This window comes from Myxocyprinus asiaticus, chromosome 32 (assembly GCF_019703515.2).
Source record: "Myxocyprinus asiaticus isolate MX2 ecotype Aquarium Trade chromosome 32, UBuf_Myxa_2, whole genome shotgun sequence".
In the NCBI taxonomy this organism is placed as follows: Eukaryota; Metazoa; Chordata; class Actinopteri; order Cypriniformes; family Catostomidae; genus Myxocyprinus; species Myxocyprinus asiaticus.
The window spans coordinates 28,911,776-28,928,479 of record NC_059375.1 but is presented as its reverse complement, the minus strand read 5'-3'; the positions used below and the strand labels follow the sequence as shown (position 1 = coordinate 28,928,479).

The 16,704-nt window shown below is 33.0% G+C and overlaps 2 protein-coding genes across 3 annotated transcripts; one reads left to right on the top strand and one right to left on the bottom strand.

Moving 5' to 3' along the window:
- Window positions 1–4,293: 4,293 nt before the first annotated feature.
- gall (galanin-like) lies at window positions 4,294–5,354 on the bottom strand. Its single transcript, XM_051667668.1, has 5 exons — window positions 5,254–5,354; window positions 5,108–5,162; window positions 4,906–4,992; window positions 4,536–4,589; window positions 4,294–4,423 (listed from the first exon to the last, which is right to left on the bottom strand). Exons 1-5 carry the CDS (start codon window positions 5,335–5,337, stop codon window positions 4,377–4,379), a joined length of 327 nt encoding a protein of 108 aa, XP_051523628.1. The 5' UTR covers window positions 5,338–5,354; the 3' UTR covers window positions 4,294–4,376.
- A 2,633-nt stretch (window positions 5,355–7,987) lies between these two features.
- On the top strand, window positions 7,988–16,469 carry cd37 (CD37 molecule). Of its 2 annotated transcripts, XM_051667527.1 has the most exons (11): window positions 7,988–8,059; window positions 8,849–8,916; window positions 9,230–9,293; window positions 9,416–9,546; window positions 10,899–10,973; window positions 11,178–11,285; window positions 11,403–11,576; window positions 11,664–11,747; window positions 13,793–15,039; window positions 15,821–15,952; window positions 16,234–16,469. In XM_051667527.1, exons 2-9 carry the CDS (start codon window positions 8,851–8,853, stop codon window positions 13,862–13,864), a joined length of 774 nt encoding a protein of 257 aa, XP_051523487.1. In that variant the 5' UTR covers window positions 7,988–8,059; window positions 8,849–8,850; the 3' UTR covers window positions 13,865–15,039; window positions 15,821–15,952; window positions 16,234–16,469. The 2 variants fall into 2 exon arrangements, with proteins under 2 accessions (XP_051523487.1, XP_051523486.1); XM_051667526.1 differs by having other exon boundaries at window positions 13,793–15,952.
- Window positions 16,470–16,704: the final 235 nt, after the last annotated feature.

Sequence of the window (16,704 nt, the reverse complement as noted above, 5' to 3'; positions counted from 1 at the left end):
GAATGAGAAAAGTCGCTCATTCTTTTCCAAGTATGCTGAGACATTTCAGAAGGGGCGTCGCACTTTTTACTCTCTAACTTCACAGTCTACAAGATGCTGAAGATGATGATAATGCCAGGCCAATTAAAAAATAAATAAATAAGTAATCTATGAAATGCTGCTCTTGCCTCAAAATGACAAGGAAAATACAAGGAGTGATTTATACGCTACAAGATTAAACCGTATGATTAGCTGTGCGGATTTCCTAGGCAGAAATAATAAACGGAATATTCCAGGTTCAATACAAGTTAAGCACAATCGAGAGCATTTGTGGTATAATGTTGATTACCAAAAAAAAAAAAAAAAAAAAAAAAAATCGAGGTTACAGTGATGCTCTTACTATGGAAGTGAATGGGGCCAATTTTTGGAGGGTTTAAAGGCAGAAATGTGAAGCTTATAATTTTATAAAAGCACTAACATGAATTCTTCTGTTAAAACTCATGTATTATTTGAGCTGTAAAGTTGTTTAAATTGTAATTTTTACAGTTGTTTTAGGGTTTAATTATTTGTTGACATTACATCGTCATGGCAACGAAGTTGTAAATTTGGTTTTAACGTTACACTGAAAAGGTTAGTAAGCAATTTTATCACAGTAAAATCATTTTAACACGCATATTGTTTATGTCTTGTGGCTAAACTTTTGAAACGGTGAGTATTTTAATGTTTATGGATTGGCCCCATTCACTTCCATTGTAAGTGCCTCACTGGAACCCAGATTTTAGCTTTTTTTAAAGAAAAGGAGGGACAAGTCAATATTATTTTTGTGGTAATGAATATTATGCCATGCACAAATGCTGGCGATTGAGCTTAACTTGTATTGTACGTGGAATATTCCTTTAAGCAAAAGTAAAATGCAAAGAAAGGGAGAAAAAAGACTAGCTATTAAAAAGAACCTATCAATACGCTTACCAAGGGCCCGTGAGACAGCCTCTACAATTTATTGCTAATCAGATGCTTAGCTATACAATGGAGAACCACAGAAACTTGAATATGAAAACAATGTATCCTGTGAGGACTGATTGAGAGTAGCATGGAAAATTGATTTACTTGACTGTTTTTGCAGGTCAAGTCATTTCAAATTTCACAGAACCTTGGGTATGAAGTGATATAATGATGTTAACGTTGACTGTTTGAGACTAATTGCTGAATTACTGTAAAGAAAGGGTCAATTGATCTTGAACAAATATGATTAACTCAGAAAGGGTCCATCAAGGTAGTGCATGAATGCTTTTGAGGATAGATTGTGTTATTCCTGTCTATACCTGCATGTCAGCCTTCATAACATTTGTTACCTCAGTTTTGTTGATTTCCAGTTATACTGATTTCAGTCTTCGGGGACCAGTTCGCTTAGTGACGTGCCCAACTGAATCACTGGACCTTTCAAAGTATAATGGGACCTGTCAAGAAAACCATCTGGGTTTTTTTAGCAACCGCTGCAGACTCTTTCATTCTTGGTAGCAGTGACATTAAAATGATCCAAGTCCTGCTGGGCAAGTTAAACATTCTCATTTAACTTGGATGTCTTATCAGTTCTAACTCAGGCTCACAGCCGCTGTGGAGTAGATGACAGACTGCCCATCATGTTAGCAGTCTTTGCAAGTTAATTAATGGCCTTGCTTTTAAATCGTGGTATACTCTGACCCTGTGTTAAAGGGCGGTTATTGGATTATTGTGATGTCCGGAATTGACCCTAAATGCTTTGTTATTTTTTTAAAGATGTTTTATTTTTATTTTTTTTATTTTTTTTTGGGGGGGGGGGGGGGGTATTTTTTGACAAATAGGCTGCTGTTTTTTTTTTCTTTGTTTTTTTTTCTTTGTTTTTTACTGCTTTTGCATTTGTCAAATGCAAAAAAAGCTTAATGCGACAATAGGTATTGTAAATATCTGACGTAACCTTTACAAGTCTAAGCAGCGAATATTGAGCAGAAGGCATAATAGAACCTTGAGCTGAGAATTTTTGTAAACACAGTGATTGTCAGACAACCTTTTCCAATACAGAACCATTACACACAGTCTACGGTTGGCCTTTTAGAGCATATACCACAAAGATGAAAAATGTCAGCCTTTCAGGAAAAAGATTGATTGAAATCTCATTATCTTGTGAATTCCTGTTGACTTAATGAAAGGATACAAATCAATCATGGAGCGATGATTTCTTTGACCAGGAAACTGTGAAGGAGTAACACTGGATGCTATTTCAGAGAACTCCATCCATGATGAGTGGTATAGATGCTGACTATGAGTATAAGGGCTTTAGTACGGGAGTGATGATTGATGCAGTCATGGGCTGTATTTGCTGTGGATATAATGTTTGAAATGGTGCTTGGAAAAATGTTATGAGCTCAGATGTTGTGCTGGAAGCTTCCTTCCTGTGTTCCTTCCTGTTTCAATCACCATGCGGGAAATGGGCAGCCATCCTTCCAGGGACCCCATCTGCCCCTCAAGCCCAAATAGCCCCTTCCCATCTGCCTCATTCTGCCCCCAGCTTTCTTCTAAACTCTGTCTGTATATAGACAGCTACATTGCAACTTCTTTAAGTTGAATGCAAGTTGAAAGTGTAAGGTCACTGTTGAAATAATTAGAAAATAAACTTGTGTTCAGAGGCTGAGGCTAATTAGTAATATTTACTATAAATTATAATATACATTACATTCTGTGAGACATATTTTGTTGTTGTTTTTTTAGTTTCAGTATATATACTTTGTGCGTGTAATCTCTATAGAAGTATTGGTAACACTTTACAGTAAGGTTCCATTCATTAACATTAGTTAATGTATTAGGTATCATGAACAATATATCAATATCAATAGCATCAATTAACAATATATTGTTTACAGCATTTATTAATCTTTGTTAATGTTAGATAATAAAAATACAATTGTTCATTGTTAGTTCTTGTTAGTTCATAGGTCATTAACTAATGTTAATATATACAACTTTTGAAGTTAAAAATATATTACTATATGTTGAAATTAACATGAACTAAGATTAATAAATGCTGTAAAAGTATTGCTGATTGTTAGTTCATGTTAACTAATGATGTTAACTAATGTTAAGAAATGGAACCTTATTGTAAAGTGTTACCAAAGAATTTTTGAAATCCTTTTCCAGTAATGAAAGTGAGTTTTTAATATTTTGAACAAATTTAAGCTAGGAATTTGTGCTAGTAATTCTTGTTAAATGAGCATTCATTATATGTGCATAATATGTCTTTTTGCTACTAAGTAAAAGACAAATAAACAGCATTCCTCTATCTGCCAGTAGATGGCGCCCAAGTTTTAAAACTTATTTCTTTGGGCATCATGACAGAATTAAGCTATTTGACGTGAAATTACATCTAAAGCACCATGAGTCAGGGCATTGATTTTAGCAAAGCTTTGGAGAATTTAGCAAACTTGGAATCTGTTCTAATATTAATGTCATGAACCAATATCACTTTATTGCACACAGACTCAAAAAAACCTATAGGCTATAAAGCTCCATGAGCTGAAAGGCTAGTATTATATTGTTAGTTGGTTTTTCATAATTTCTGTTAAATCGTCTGTTTCTCTGTATTAGTTGTAAGTTTAAAATACAAATAATAATGGTAACATCACTGGTCTAAGGAAATTTAGACTAGCCATCTACAGAATGGGAAAAGATACACACAAAAAATAAAATATACGGTACAAATTAGAATAGGCCTAATGAAAATAGACTATAGAGAGATAAACAGATTATAGAGTTCATTTTTATAAATGTAAAATCTATTCAATATTCTAAATATGGCAGAATAGGATGTATACGTTCTGTGAAAAACATGAAAACATCTCAAAATGTCATGTGACAGATAATAATTCAGATATCAGATACCTTGTATTTCAAATGAAATGCTGTTACTATAACACAAAAGACTAGGCCTCTCTGAGAGTATGGTTAAAAAAAAGTCTGAGACATAGGGCTCTAAGGCAACCCATGACCATATTTCCTTTTTATCCAATGTGTTATGTCTCTGACTTTGTCCAGTATGTTTAAGGAAAGACATGAATCAAATAATAATAAAAGCATGTTTTGATAAATGGCACCTCAATTCTCTTTTATATGGAACAACTGTATAAAGCCTTTTCAATATTTGTCATAAAGTACATCTTTATTTGAAAAGTATGCACCAGTAAAGCATTGGTTCAGTAGTAATTATGGAGTGGAGAAATTAACAAAATCAGTGTGATTAATGGGTCTGGATCTGCGGTGTTACTTTTTTTTCAGCTAATGATTTTTGCAACATACAGTATTAAATAACAATAAATTTTACTAGAAAGCCGCTATAGTTTAAAAAGAATGAAACTGAGATATTTTTTTTATTCTTTCATATGGCCACTGATGAAATCTTCAGTAATTCCAATTTCTGAAAGAGAAAAAGAGACAAGTGTCACATATTTTATTTTCCCCCCTCAGAAAATGAAAAGCATGACTAAAAATAAAAGGACACAAATCAATTAAACTATAATTTAATTCACCTTTTAATCGCAGATCTGCAAGATGACCCAGGAGTGAGAGAAGGTATGAATCATCTATGGAGTGGGAAAAGAAAACAGATTCTGATTTATAAAAATACTAGCAAAAGTGTTTTGCCAATGAACAAATTATAATTGAGAAAGGGGCTGGATGACAAAAATACTACAAAGATCAAAAATATAGTGTATATGTACTAATTTTAAAATTGTGATTTCCAGAAAAGTCATGAAAATTAACAACATCTTAAAAAATCCTGGAATTTTTTCAGTGAAAAATTTTGGTCTAGTTCTGCTTTTATTTTGTACTTTGCATTGAATATCAAGATGATTATTATTATTATTAAAAATCGCAATAAATGCTTTAAAAACTGACTGTATGTTGGTAAATTAGTATGCTCATTCCAGACATCTCTTTTTCCCATCGTAGCTCTGTGTCTTACATTAAGACTTCCGTGAGCATCTGTAAGAGAACCACTTTTATTTAATATTAAAAAACAAAATTACAATAATGAATCTAAGATAAATTGTAGTTTAAATAAATTGTTGCTCAATATTATCCACCGCAATGCACTTACAAGGTCCTAGTAGGTACCCAGCACTGTTTAGAGTCCAGCCCTTTTTCTCTGGAATCTGTGGAAATAACAGAGAGACAAAAAAAAAGAGATGAAGAAAAAGTAAGCGTCCATTTGATGCGCTACAGAAGAGTTAATAGAAGTTGTACCATGAGGGTCATGCCATGGGTGCTTGAGAGATGTGCTGTAAAGACACAGAGTGAGACACAGAGTACAGCATAGCTCATCTTCATCTGTGAAAGCAGACGAGAGTAACATTTATTCCATATCATTTCACTGTGAAGAAAACCATCTTATTTAAAAAGAATCCTTGGAGAATTCCTGTTGTATTAATAATCTCTGTTAGGGTGGATGTGAGTCACATTAATCATAAAAGATTAGATTAATATGCAATATAAAAAATAAAGATTCACCTGTGTGACATGATAAAGCATGTATGATAATGTGATAGCAAAACTAACTAAACACAAAATCTTGAGATGAAAGAATGAAAATATGTACATTCACTCTCCCTTTCATCTAGTGGACTGCTGACAGTTTCAACAAAATATCTCACATAGCTGTAAAACATACAACACAAAACAGACTAATGTTATTTGGTCATTTTATGGTTTAATAAATAATTTAGGCTCAAATTTAGTTTTTAAGTTGCAGTTTACCTTACAGCACTTGTGTAAAATCAGTTAAGTATGCTTGCTATTTTTTTTTAATTTATTTATTTTTTTTATCTCCCCTAACTGCAGTAATAAATTGTGTAAACATTTGTATTATTTGTATAAACATACAGCAGTTGTATAAATCAAAGCTGTATATATCAATACAAAAAACAAAGATGCATGATTCACCTCATGCTGTGGTGAATCCTGAAAACAGTAAAATAGTAAATATATTATTAAATACACTATAATATTTAGTAAGGCAGAAGATGTGAAGTGCATTAAACTTGTTTAACAATACAGTAACAACACATAACACAAATAATGTTTACCTTATTAGAAACCTGTTGATTATAAATAACAAAAACAAACTGAAATCCAGACGAAAATTTACTGTCTGTAACCCTTTATTCCGCTCAGTATATAACAGCAACACACTTCAAAATACAGCTTTACTGCAGGTATATATATGTGTACTGTGTGTGTGTGTGTGGGTGGGGGGGGGGGGGGGGTTTGGGTGGTTTAGGATGACATTTTTTTAGGTTACAAACTGGTAATTACAAGGGTATTATGCTATAAATGTGGTTTATGAGGACATGTCTAGTGTCCCCATAAATCAAATTGCTTAAAAAACAAACTAGACTATGTTTTTTTGAAAATGTAAAAATGTAGAACGTTTTTTGTGAGGGTTAGGTTCAGGGGTAGGGTTAGGGTTAGGGGATAGAATCTATAGTTCGTACAGTATAAAAATCATTATGTCTATGGAGAGTCCTCATAATGATAGCTGCACCAACGTGTGTGTGTGTGTGTGTGTGTGTGTGTGTGTGTGTGTGTGTTATACAGGTTTTGCTATACTTGTGAGGACCAAGTATTGAGAATCAACCTGTTCTGTGAGGACATTTCTGGTTGTGAGGACCTTTTGGGTGGTCCTCACAAGGGAAATGGCATATTAAATTATGTTTTTTTTTTTTTTTTTGAAAATGTAAAGGGGTTAGGTTCAGGGGTAGGGTTAGGGGATAGAATCTATAGTTTGTACAGTATAAAAAACATTATGTCTATGGAGGGTCCTCACAAGTATAGCAAAACCAACATGCGTGTGTGTGTGTGTGTGTGTGTGAATGTCTGTCTTTTATACATCCAGTGCCATAACAGCATATTTACATAATGAAATTCTATTAGTATGATGTTAATTTCTCATAATTATCTATCTATCTATCTATCTATCTATCTATCTATCTATCTATCTATCTATCCATCCATCTGTCTGTCTCTCTGTCTGTCTGACATTATTGAAATCCATTTCAATTAATGATGCTTTCCTCCATTTAATAACAGTCCTTTGCCCTAGATATAATTACCAGACCTACTGCTCCTTACAGTCCATTAACAAGGACACCCTAAAACACTCCACATAATTACCTTCCACTATCTGTGCTGCACTGTGCTATAGCTGCATTTTGGGGCGGGAGTGGGGGAAAAATTGGCAGACCAGGAAACATGTTGAAAAAGGGAATGATAGCTGAAATTTCTGCACCTGTGGGAGGCATAATAGTGACCTCAGATGAATTAACCCTGATCTCTGCCCCTTTGCTCCATATTTTTTCATTTTCACACACTTAACCAGTCTTATGAGCAGGGGTCGGCTCTTACATCTGAGGTCATATCTTTAGTCCCTTCTCAGAACCCTATCATCGATATCCTGACCGCAGAAGTCTAGGGCACAAATTGAAATCAAGTGCAAACTGAGAATACATAGAAATAACAGATTATAGGGTTACTTTTCAAATCTTTTGAATGTTGTAAATCTGGCAGAATAAGATGTATACAGTCTGAAAACATGAAAACATCACAAAATAAAAGACAGATCATATTTGGACAGATTATAATTCTGATATATATATATATATATATATATATATATATATATATATATATATATATATATATATATATATATATATATATATACTATAAATGCATTTTAATATGTATATACCTGGTATTTTAAATGAAATGCTATTGACTCAGAATGTCTTTAAAATGTCTATGACTCTGAGACATGGGCTCGAAAGATAATGGAGGCTGATATTTTATTTATGATGGTGTTGTGTACACCAGCTTTATACTGAAGGCTTCTATGATGCCCAGATCACAGGCTAGAGCTCTGAGGCAATATAACGAATCAAGATGAAGTATTATAAATATTTATGCAAAGTTTGTTTTACATGATCTGAAGTTAGCCAGCCATATTTCCTTTATCCAGTGTGTCACCCTTCTGACTTTACCCAGTTTATTTAAGGTAAGTTCAAGGTCTTTATTTCTTTGGTGAATTTTTATTTTATTTTATGCTAGCATTTTAAGGCTTTTTTATTTTAAATGCCACCTAGACGATGATTATGTAGAAAGATTGTATATTTGAGAGGCTTCTGCCAGGAGAAGCCAGCTAATTACTGTAAATAGAGGTTTTATTACACAAATGGTATATGTTATCATAGCATCTTCATGGTCACATTTGAATTACTGTGAAAAGGGGAGAAATTTACAATTTTTACAGCTGAACAGGATGTAGTTGTTAAAAAAAGTCTGAATTTACAGAACTGCCAAAGGACATATTCTTATATTTTCATCACAGCTAACAAAGCACTTTTGTCCAATGTGCTATCTAGTGCTTGAATAGTTAATGGAATACTTGTGTAAAATGATAGCCTTGGTTTCGTTAAAGTAGGCAAGGAAATACGAGAATATGAGAGACTTCCTGTAGCCTGCTCTACAGGCTACAGAAGGAGAAGGTTTAGAAGGAGAGCAGGGGGTTATTCTGCAATATCTATCCGTACACCAATATAGTGTAAACAAATAAAATAAAATAAACATTTGACACACATGGCTGTTTTCAAAGACAGAAGCTCTAAGGGAAAAAAAAAACTGTGACGTATCACAGAAATGTAAAAGATATCACAAATGTTTTACTTCTCAACCCACTTATCTGAAAACATTTACACATTTGTATTTTTTTAATGGTTCATTTAATACTTGACATTTCTGTATAGATATTTACAGTATATATGTTTGCTTCTTTTTGTGCTCACAGATATGGCATCTGAGTGTTGTCTCAGTCTCACCAAATACTTCCTCTTTCTTTTCAACCTGATATTCTTTGTAAGTTGCTTACATTATGAGTCAAAAATGAAATAAAACTTTGTTTAATATACACACTGAGAACATAAAACTCATTAATATATGTCACTTGGTAGATTTAATGTCACAGTGAAATACTTTGCTTGCTTTTCATATCATATATCTTTTTTGCTTGCATTCATACATCATTGCATTTTGTTTAACTGGTTGCTATTAGCCAAAACCTTTACATTTCCCAGTGTGGCAAAGTAATGTGTAATACATGATTTTAACAATGTACATGTCAGATTTCTGTTGGACTTTGATCTTTTAATAGAACCTATACGTCTCCTAGCTTTTAGGATCACTCCTCTTATCTATGGGACTATGGATACAATTTTCAGAGACAAGCTTTTTCAGTGAGTTTCATATTTTTTTGTGCAAGGAAATCATCAGTAAGATTGTGTTGATTATTTTGTTTATTAGTGATCTTATATTTTATATTGTGATCTATTAAAGCATTGATTCCATGTTTTTGCAGTACCACCCCCTCCGTACATTTCTAGCTCTCTTTTCTCCTGCTTGCTGATCATCAGTGCCTCTGTGACTATGACATTAGGCTTCATGGGTTGTCTGGGTTCTCTGAAGACTGCCAAATGTCTGCTGGCAATTGTGAGTTGATGGAGAAAAAAAACTCGATGGGATTTTATGGGCACTAAAATAGTAACCTAATACTTTTTTTTTAGAACCTGGGTTATTATAGGGTTATTATATATATATATATATATATATATATATATATATATATATATATATATATATAAAATTTAGTTTATTTTGATTTTATTTTTAATTTAATTTAATTTTAATTGTTTTAATTTTACTGTTAGTTTTAGTTTTGTTTTTCTGTGATTTCTAGCTTAAGATTAGCTTTAATTTTGCAGTATATGCATTTATAATGCTCTTAAACATTAACTGACGTCTTTTAAAAGAATATTCCGGGTTCAGTACAAGTTAAACTCAATCAACAGAATTTGTGACATAATGTTGATAACCGCAAAAATTATTTTGACAATTTTCTATAATTAGATGTAACTTTACACAGAAAGGGTTGGTTAGCGATTTTATTAAACTAAAATCATATTAAAACACATATTGTTTACGTCTTGTGAACTTGTGATACTTTTGAAATAGTGAGTATTTTAATGTTTATGCATTGGCCCCATTCACTTCCATTGAAAATGCCTTAATGTAACCCAGATTTTTGCTTTTTTCAAATAAATGTTTGTGGTAATCAACATTATGCCACAAATGCTGTTGACTGAGCTTAACTTGCATTTGTAAATAGATTTAAAATCATATAAAATGAGGATATATGGTGACTTATATAACTTTCTTTTGCTAATTAATTTTTAATTTCTTTTTCCTCCATGAAACAGAAAAACAAAGAAACTGGCTGAATAACAGTCATTTTAGTTGCAGTTGGTGTGACAAGAATATCTTTATTGGCAGGATAAGTCAATCAGCATTGAGAGAAATAATAAAACAAAGAAGATAATTGTTGAGACAACTCAAAAATCTTATTGTCATTTGGCCTTGATTTTTAAAGTTTTCTCAACTATTTATTTTTACAGTGTGTATTGAACCTGGAATATTCCTTTCAATATGTTTAACACCATTACATTTCTCATTATCTAGTGGCATTTCATTCTTAATGAAGGCTGTTGTAAAATTAGTTAACATACTGTAATAGTTAAATTTTATTTAAGTTAGTTTTGCAGTTATTTAAATGTATTTTAGTTTAGTTTAATTTTTTCCTGTCATGTTAGGTTTTATTTTTATTTTAGATAACAAAAATGTTTCATATAGTTTTTGTTTTTGTTCTTGTTAATGGTAATAACCCCCCAAAATACCTCTTGGGAGTTCTATGAACAGCTACACCCTATTATTTATGATACAACAATGAGTTTATCTGCTCCACTGAGCTGTAACAGTATGTTAAAATGAACTTTGTTTTTCTGCAGTATTTTATCCTTCTATCAGTTCTTCTTGCTGTTCAGATAGTGGGTGGGGTTCTTCTCTACACACAGAAGACTGAGGTAACTCAAGCATGATGACCAGAGCTCACACCCAAATTTGGTGTTGGCCGTTTTGTATGACTAGATCTTCATTAATCCTCTCTGATGGCAAGCAGTTGCCTTAATTGATTTCAACTGCTAAACTAATATGTCTATGAAGCCAATCAGATTAAAACATGAGCAAAAATATATGACTTGTTTTTGTTCACTGCTCTTAATTATTAGTTGGACGGTTCACTAAAGCAGCACACTCTTGATCTAATACAGTCATTTGGAAAGAATAATTCCAAACTCCAGGGTTTTGAGAAAACTCTTGAGTACATTCAGTGGGAGGTGAGAGACATAACACATAACAACACACTGCAGTACATGTCCAAATATGTGTTAATACCTTGAAAGCTGTTTCTTTAACAATTTCACTGGGTCATCTGAAGCATTATATCTCTGCAGAACAAATGCTGTGGCTGGGATGGTAAACAAGACTGGATCTATATTCCCTGCTCTTGCTACTACACTGTCAACGCCACTGTCAACGTGACATATGAAAACCACACTTTAGAGCCATGCACCCAATGTTCTGCAAATGTATCCTTTTCAAACCACACATGCGGCATTCATGAGCGGGTACAACTTCACAGACACTGCTTCCAGCCTGCAATTTGCAAATGATGTTTCAAAATACTAGTTTGAACTCTTCTTTCTCTCACAAAGGGGTGCAGTGATAGAATACAAAAATGGCTGGATGAAAATCTTATCTTCATCTTGGTTGGCATTTTGGCCATTGCTGTGGTAGAGGTAAGGAAGCAGAGTTGTCACTTAACACATTAGACCCAATTTGCTAACAATTGTAACCTTTTTTCTGTACAAACTTATAGCTGATGAGAATAAAGAATAATGGGAGGAAATAACAGTCTTGCTGAGGGTTTTGCCTACAGCTTTGTTGTAAAATCCTGGACTATTTGCTGTCTCATAGTGTCTCCAGTGGATATGCCTCATGTCTTACTGTTGCCTTAATCGCACCCACCGATGCTGCCCTAGAGAGTCACATGGTAGCCATGTTCAGTTATCCAGGTCTCTGTTTGTGAATAGTGTGGCTGAGTGGTTCAGTGTTGCATGGACAATTACGATACATTAATGCATGGTGCTTGGTGTGAAAAAAGGCATTTGTTACCATCTAATTAAAAACAGAATTGGTTTTAGACAAATAATACTGTGGGCACAGATGTACGGTACTACATCAGGATTGTCAGTAGTGTGTGGATGTTTTTTTTTTTTTTTTCTTTTTTTTTTGCTTTGCTTTTCTTTGTTTTGTGCTCAGAATGTGACTGTGCAAAGGCCTCCATCATAATATTGTTTTAATTGTTTCATCCCTCAAAGAGATTTCAGTGTGGAATACTGGCAAGGTATATTTTGTTTGTGCTGTTGTTGTAGTTGCTCCTACTGTAGCTGTGTTCAGTCTGACAGCCCTCTACACTGCAATTAAATCACTCGCATTTGCAACCAAATTTCATGCTGTTACTAGCCACTGGCTAGTAAACGTTCAGATTTCACTAACCAGTGATGGAGTTGTGTAGAGGTGAAGAACTTTAGCACAGTGATCTTTTTACTCAATAAAAAGCTGGCAAGAAGCTGAATTCAGCCTAGATTTTACTGCGTGCTGTGTCTCGTGAGCGTGCACTCTGAAGGAAATTTATCTTATTTGGCTGCATTGGGTCCTGAGGTGTCATGATCTCGCTGTCACCATCACATTAGTTAAGCCATGATATGCATTTACATTACATTTAATGACTTCAACTCTGATTTTGCTTAAACTTTTCCACGGGCTATTTTCACAACATTCTCCATTTTAGCATGGCTACAAACCAGTAACGCACCTGTTGGACGTCTATTAGAAGGTAAAAGTGTTGCAAAACTCAAAAGCTTGTAGATTTGAGAACTTTCTCTCTCCTTAATGTGGTGTGTGCTCATTCAACTGTAAACATTTGCTGGCAGAGCTGCTGGTTCTTTTAAAGAGACAGTACCATTTAAGCACTTGTTATAAATATCAATGTAAATACTTGTAAATCGTACAAGTGCATTAAAAATTTTTTCACAAAATGTAGCAATGTAGTAAGTTTAATAAATGTGTAAATATACTGTAAATATATACATTTATTTAAATCTATGCAGGGTTTTTACAAAACCTAATGTTTTAGCATGATACATTTGATAAAGTAGCACTTAAATTATTTTTAATACAATTATTAAATTATTGTTATATGTGGAATTCTATTTTCAATATTATGTTCCAAACTTAAAATGTGTATGAAATTTTTAAACAGTGAAAACAGCTTGTACCATTACTATAAATGCAATTTCATGACATCATACAAACTGATAGAATGTGAAATTTTCACTTTTTTAAAAAGCTAAAATGTGATTTAAATGATAAAAATCAAAATATGAAATAAACTGTACAATCTCGCAAACTAAATCACTTGGAGTCTTATATATGAATACTTTATATATGTGAAGATGACCCCTTCTCAGTTTGCTTAATATCTTTTTAATTTTTCAGTTGCATTACGCTTACATGTCGTCAAAAGTCTTGTGAGTGAAAACAATAATTTACTAGCCAATGGCAAGTCTTCTCGAAAATTGTCCGTAGAGGGTTATCTGATCTCCTTTGTGGTGAGATGGTGTGAATACTGTTTCCCTGGGGTTTGTGTGTCCCAATAATTCTGCAGTGTTTGACCTGGATTGTTAATTAAGTGCATTTACAGAGTTAGATATTATAATATACATACATAGATATATATTGTATAGTATGATGTTAATTCATACTTCCATCCTTTTTGCAGATATGTGGTATGGCCCTTTCGATGTGTCTGTATAAATGGGCATCTGTGGATTACAACACAATTTTTCACTGAGATGACCAGGATCACTGAGGGAAAAGCATCCAAAAATATTGTTCTTAATTTATACATCTGGTGTTTGCTTAATGTGTCATTTTGTAAGAGAGAAATATTTTTCTGTACAGTATTTGACATTTTTTATTTGGATTTATTGATTTGTTACTTTCAGAGTTTTTGTTATTGATGTTGATGTTATGGTATGTGTTATATGTTTCTTTCTAGTATGTGTTTTTGAAAAAGAAAAAGAAAAATAATATCATCTTCAATAAAATTTGCTTATATCTTGATTCTTAAAATAGTTGCATTTGACAGAGATTGAACTGTGGAGATGCTATGACTGGGAATTTCCTTATTTGTTCCATTTGAGAGTTTGCTTTAGCTATTTGGTAAGAAAGGACTGGGTGCATCAGGGTGGGACAGTGTAATGTTTCACCATTGTTGTACACACAAAGAAATGACCTCAATATTGTGGCAAAGTGTGAGATGATGTGCTCATAAACATGTATTTTATGTGTAAGATTTTAAAAATGTTTGTCCTTAAACATATAATCATTTCTGTTCCAAGTGATTGGCTAAAATGTAGTTATTGGCTCAGTGACCCAATTTGCATCTATTACAGTCAAACTATAATTTTTCACATAAAACTGTAATTGTAAATGTAATAAAACTGTTCCTATAGGCAATAAATAACAATTACAATTTAAAGTTTGTTGTTTGACAGTATTTAAGTGTATTTTTTCAATCCAAAGTTCTAAATATTTTGGGGAAAATCACAGAAGATACGTGATACCCATGAGCACGTTTTTGTATCGTCAGGGCAGGGAGGAGGACACTTGTTATCAGGTATATATATATATATATGTATGTAGCCTACTGTTGATCTCTCATCTTTAATCCTTGAGCAACATTAGAGTCTAAGAAGGTAAGAGACATAATATCATGTAAGACCATTTGTTATGATATAGCTGGATTTTATTTAATAACTTCAATGATCTTTATTAACCTACGTTATTTATTAACTCACATTAATTAACCTAATATTTCTAAACATTTATATCTACTGCAATACTACTATAGTTTTCTGTTTGCATTTAATGACTCACTGCCATTCATTTTTATTAGCTTGAAATAAAGCAAAAAGATGGCATCCCGCACACTGGTTCTGATCATGTTTTTAGGTGTCCTCTGCGGTGAGTGGAAGAAAAGTTATTTCTTTTTTTAAGAATTTCTATGTAATACTATTACAGTGAACTGGATATGCTTTTTATATAAAAACTATAAAGTATCTGGGTCAGAATTATAGCAGAGAGAATACAGAAGAGCACTATATAATGAAGCTCAGAAGCCTTTTATAAGTTTACAAGTTTCTCTTCAAATTTGCCAATAACATTTACAACAAGGCAAGGCAAGTTTATTTATATAGCACATTCAATAAACAATGGTAATTTAAAGTGCTTTGCATAAAAATTATAAAGAAAATATGAGATACATACAAAACCAATTAAGAAAAATAAATGAGAATAACAAGTAATACGATAAATTGAAAAAAAAAATTGAAAATAATTCAATTGAATTAAAAAAGGGAAAAGAATACAGAAATAAAATGATACAATGCAATCAGTGCTGCACTGTCCTCAGTCAGTAAATGCACAGATGTGTTTTCAGTCTGGATTTGAATGTTGCTACTGTTGGAGCACATCTGACCTTTTCTGGAAGCTGGTTCCAACTGTGGGTGGCATAATGGCTAAAAGCTGTTTCACTTTGTTTTGAGTGAAACTTTGGAATTTCTAACTGACTTGATCCTAATGATTTGAGGGGTCTGTTATGGTTTAAATTCAACAAGCATATCTGCCATGTATTTAGGTCCTCTAGGCCATTAAGTGATTTATAAACTAGTAATAGTACCTAAAAATCAATTCTAAAGTCAACAGAAAGTACGGCTTTTTAAAACTGTGTTTTGGCTCTCATTAGTTGTGCAGGCACTGAAATGTAACTACTGCCAGAAGATTGACAAAGAGAATCCCACCTGTGACCAACTAGAGGAGAGAGAATGCAGCGTTGGCCTCAGTAACTGCATCAAGATCACAATGCATGAGCCAGCCTGTAAGTTGATCTTATTCTTTTCCTTTAATACCAAAACAGATAAAACGTGGCACAGTTTTACTTATTTTTTAACAACTATTATTGCAGAATGGAGCTCATTTGTACAAGTCATCTGAGATACAGCCCAATGACTATTTGGTATTAAAGTTGATTTTAAAATACAGCTAAACCATAAACTGATCTATACTCCAATAAAAGGCTAATGATACAATTATGAATGTCTTCCAAACCAATTTGAGAGCTTTTTGTCAAAACTGTTGTATGTGTGTTTCTTTTTGTAGATGGTGAGGTGCGCAGATGTGCCAGTGATAAGGAGTGTGTTGCTATGGTGCCTCAACAGGTGGAGAAACACTGCTGCAGCACAGACCTCTGCAACTAATCTTCTCCATCAGCTGCATATATGTATCTCACAATGTGGTCTGTGATTACTTAAAATGCTCAAAACATAACATTATCCAAATTATAAATGGTCTTTATTTAATATGTAATATTATGAGATATAAAAAATAAAATCTGTCCAGCAAAAGAAAGCAGTAGTGATGTTACTTTGTTGTTTATACACATTTTAGCTGCAAAAAATGTTAACTTAAATGTGGTAACATCTAAATGATCTAGTTTTATTCAAGTCAAAAATATTATTTAACATCACAGAATCAACCTGAATACATTATGTTACACCAGCTAAACTAATTTTAAGGGTTAGATCAGGTAGAAATAGCTTCTTAAAGGAATAGTTCACCCAAAAATGAAAA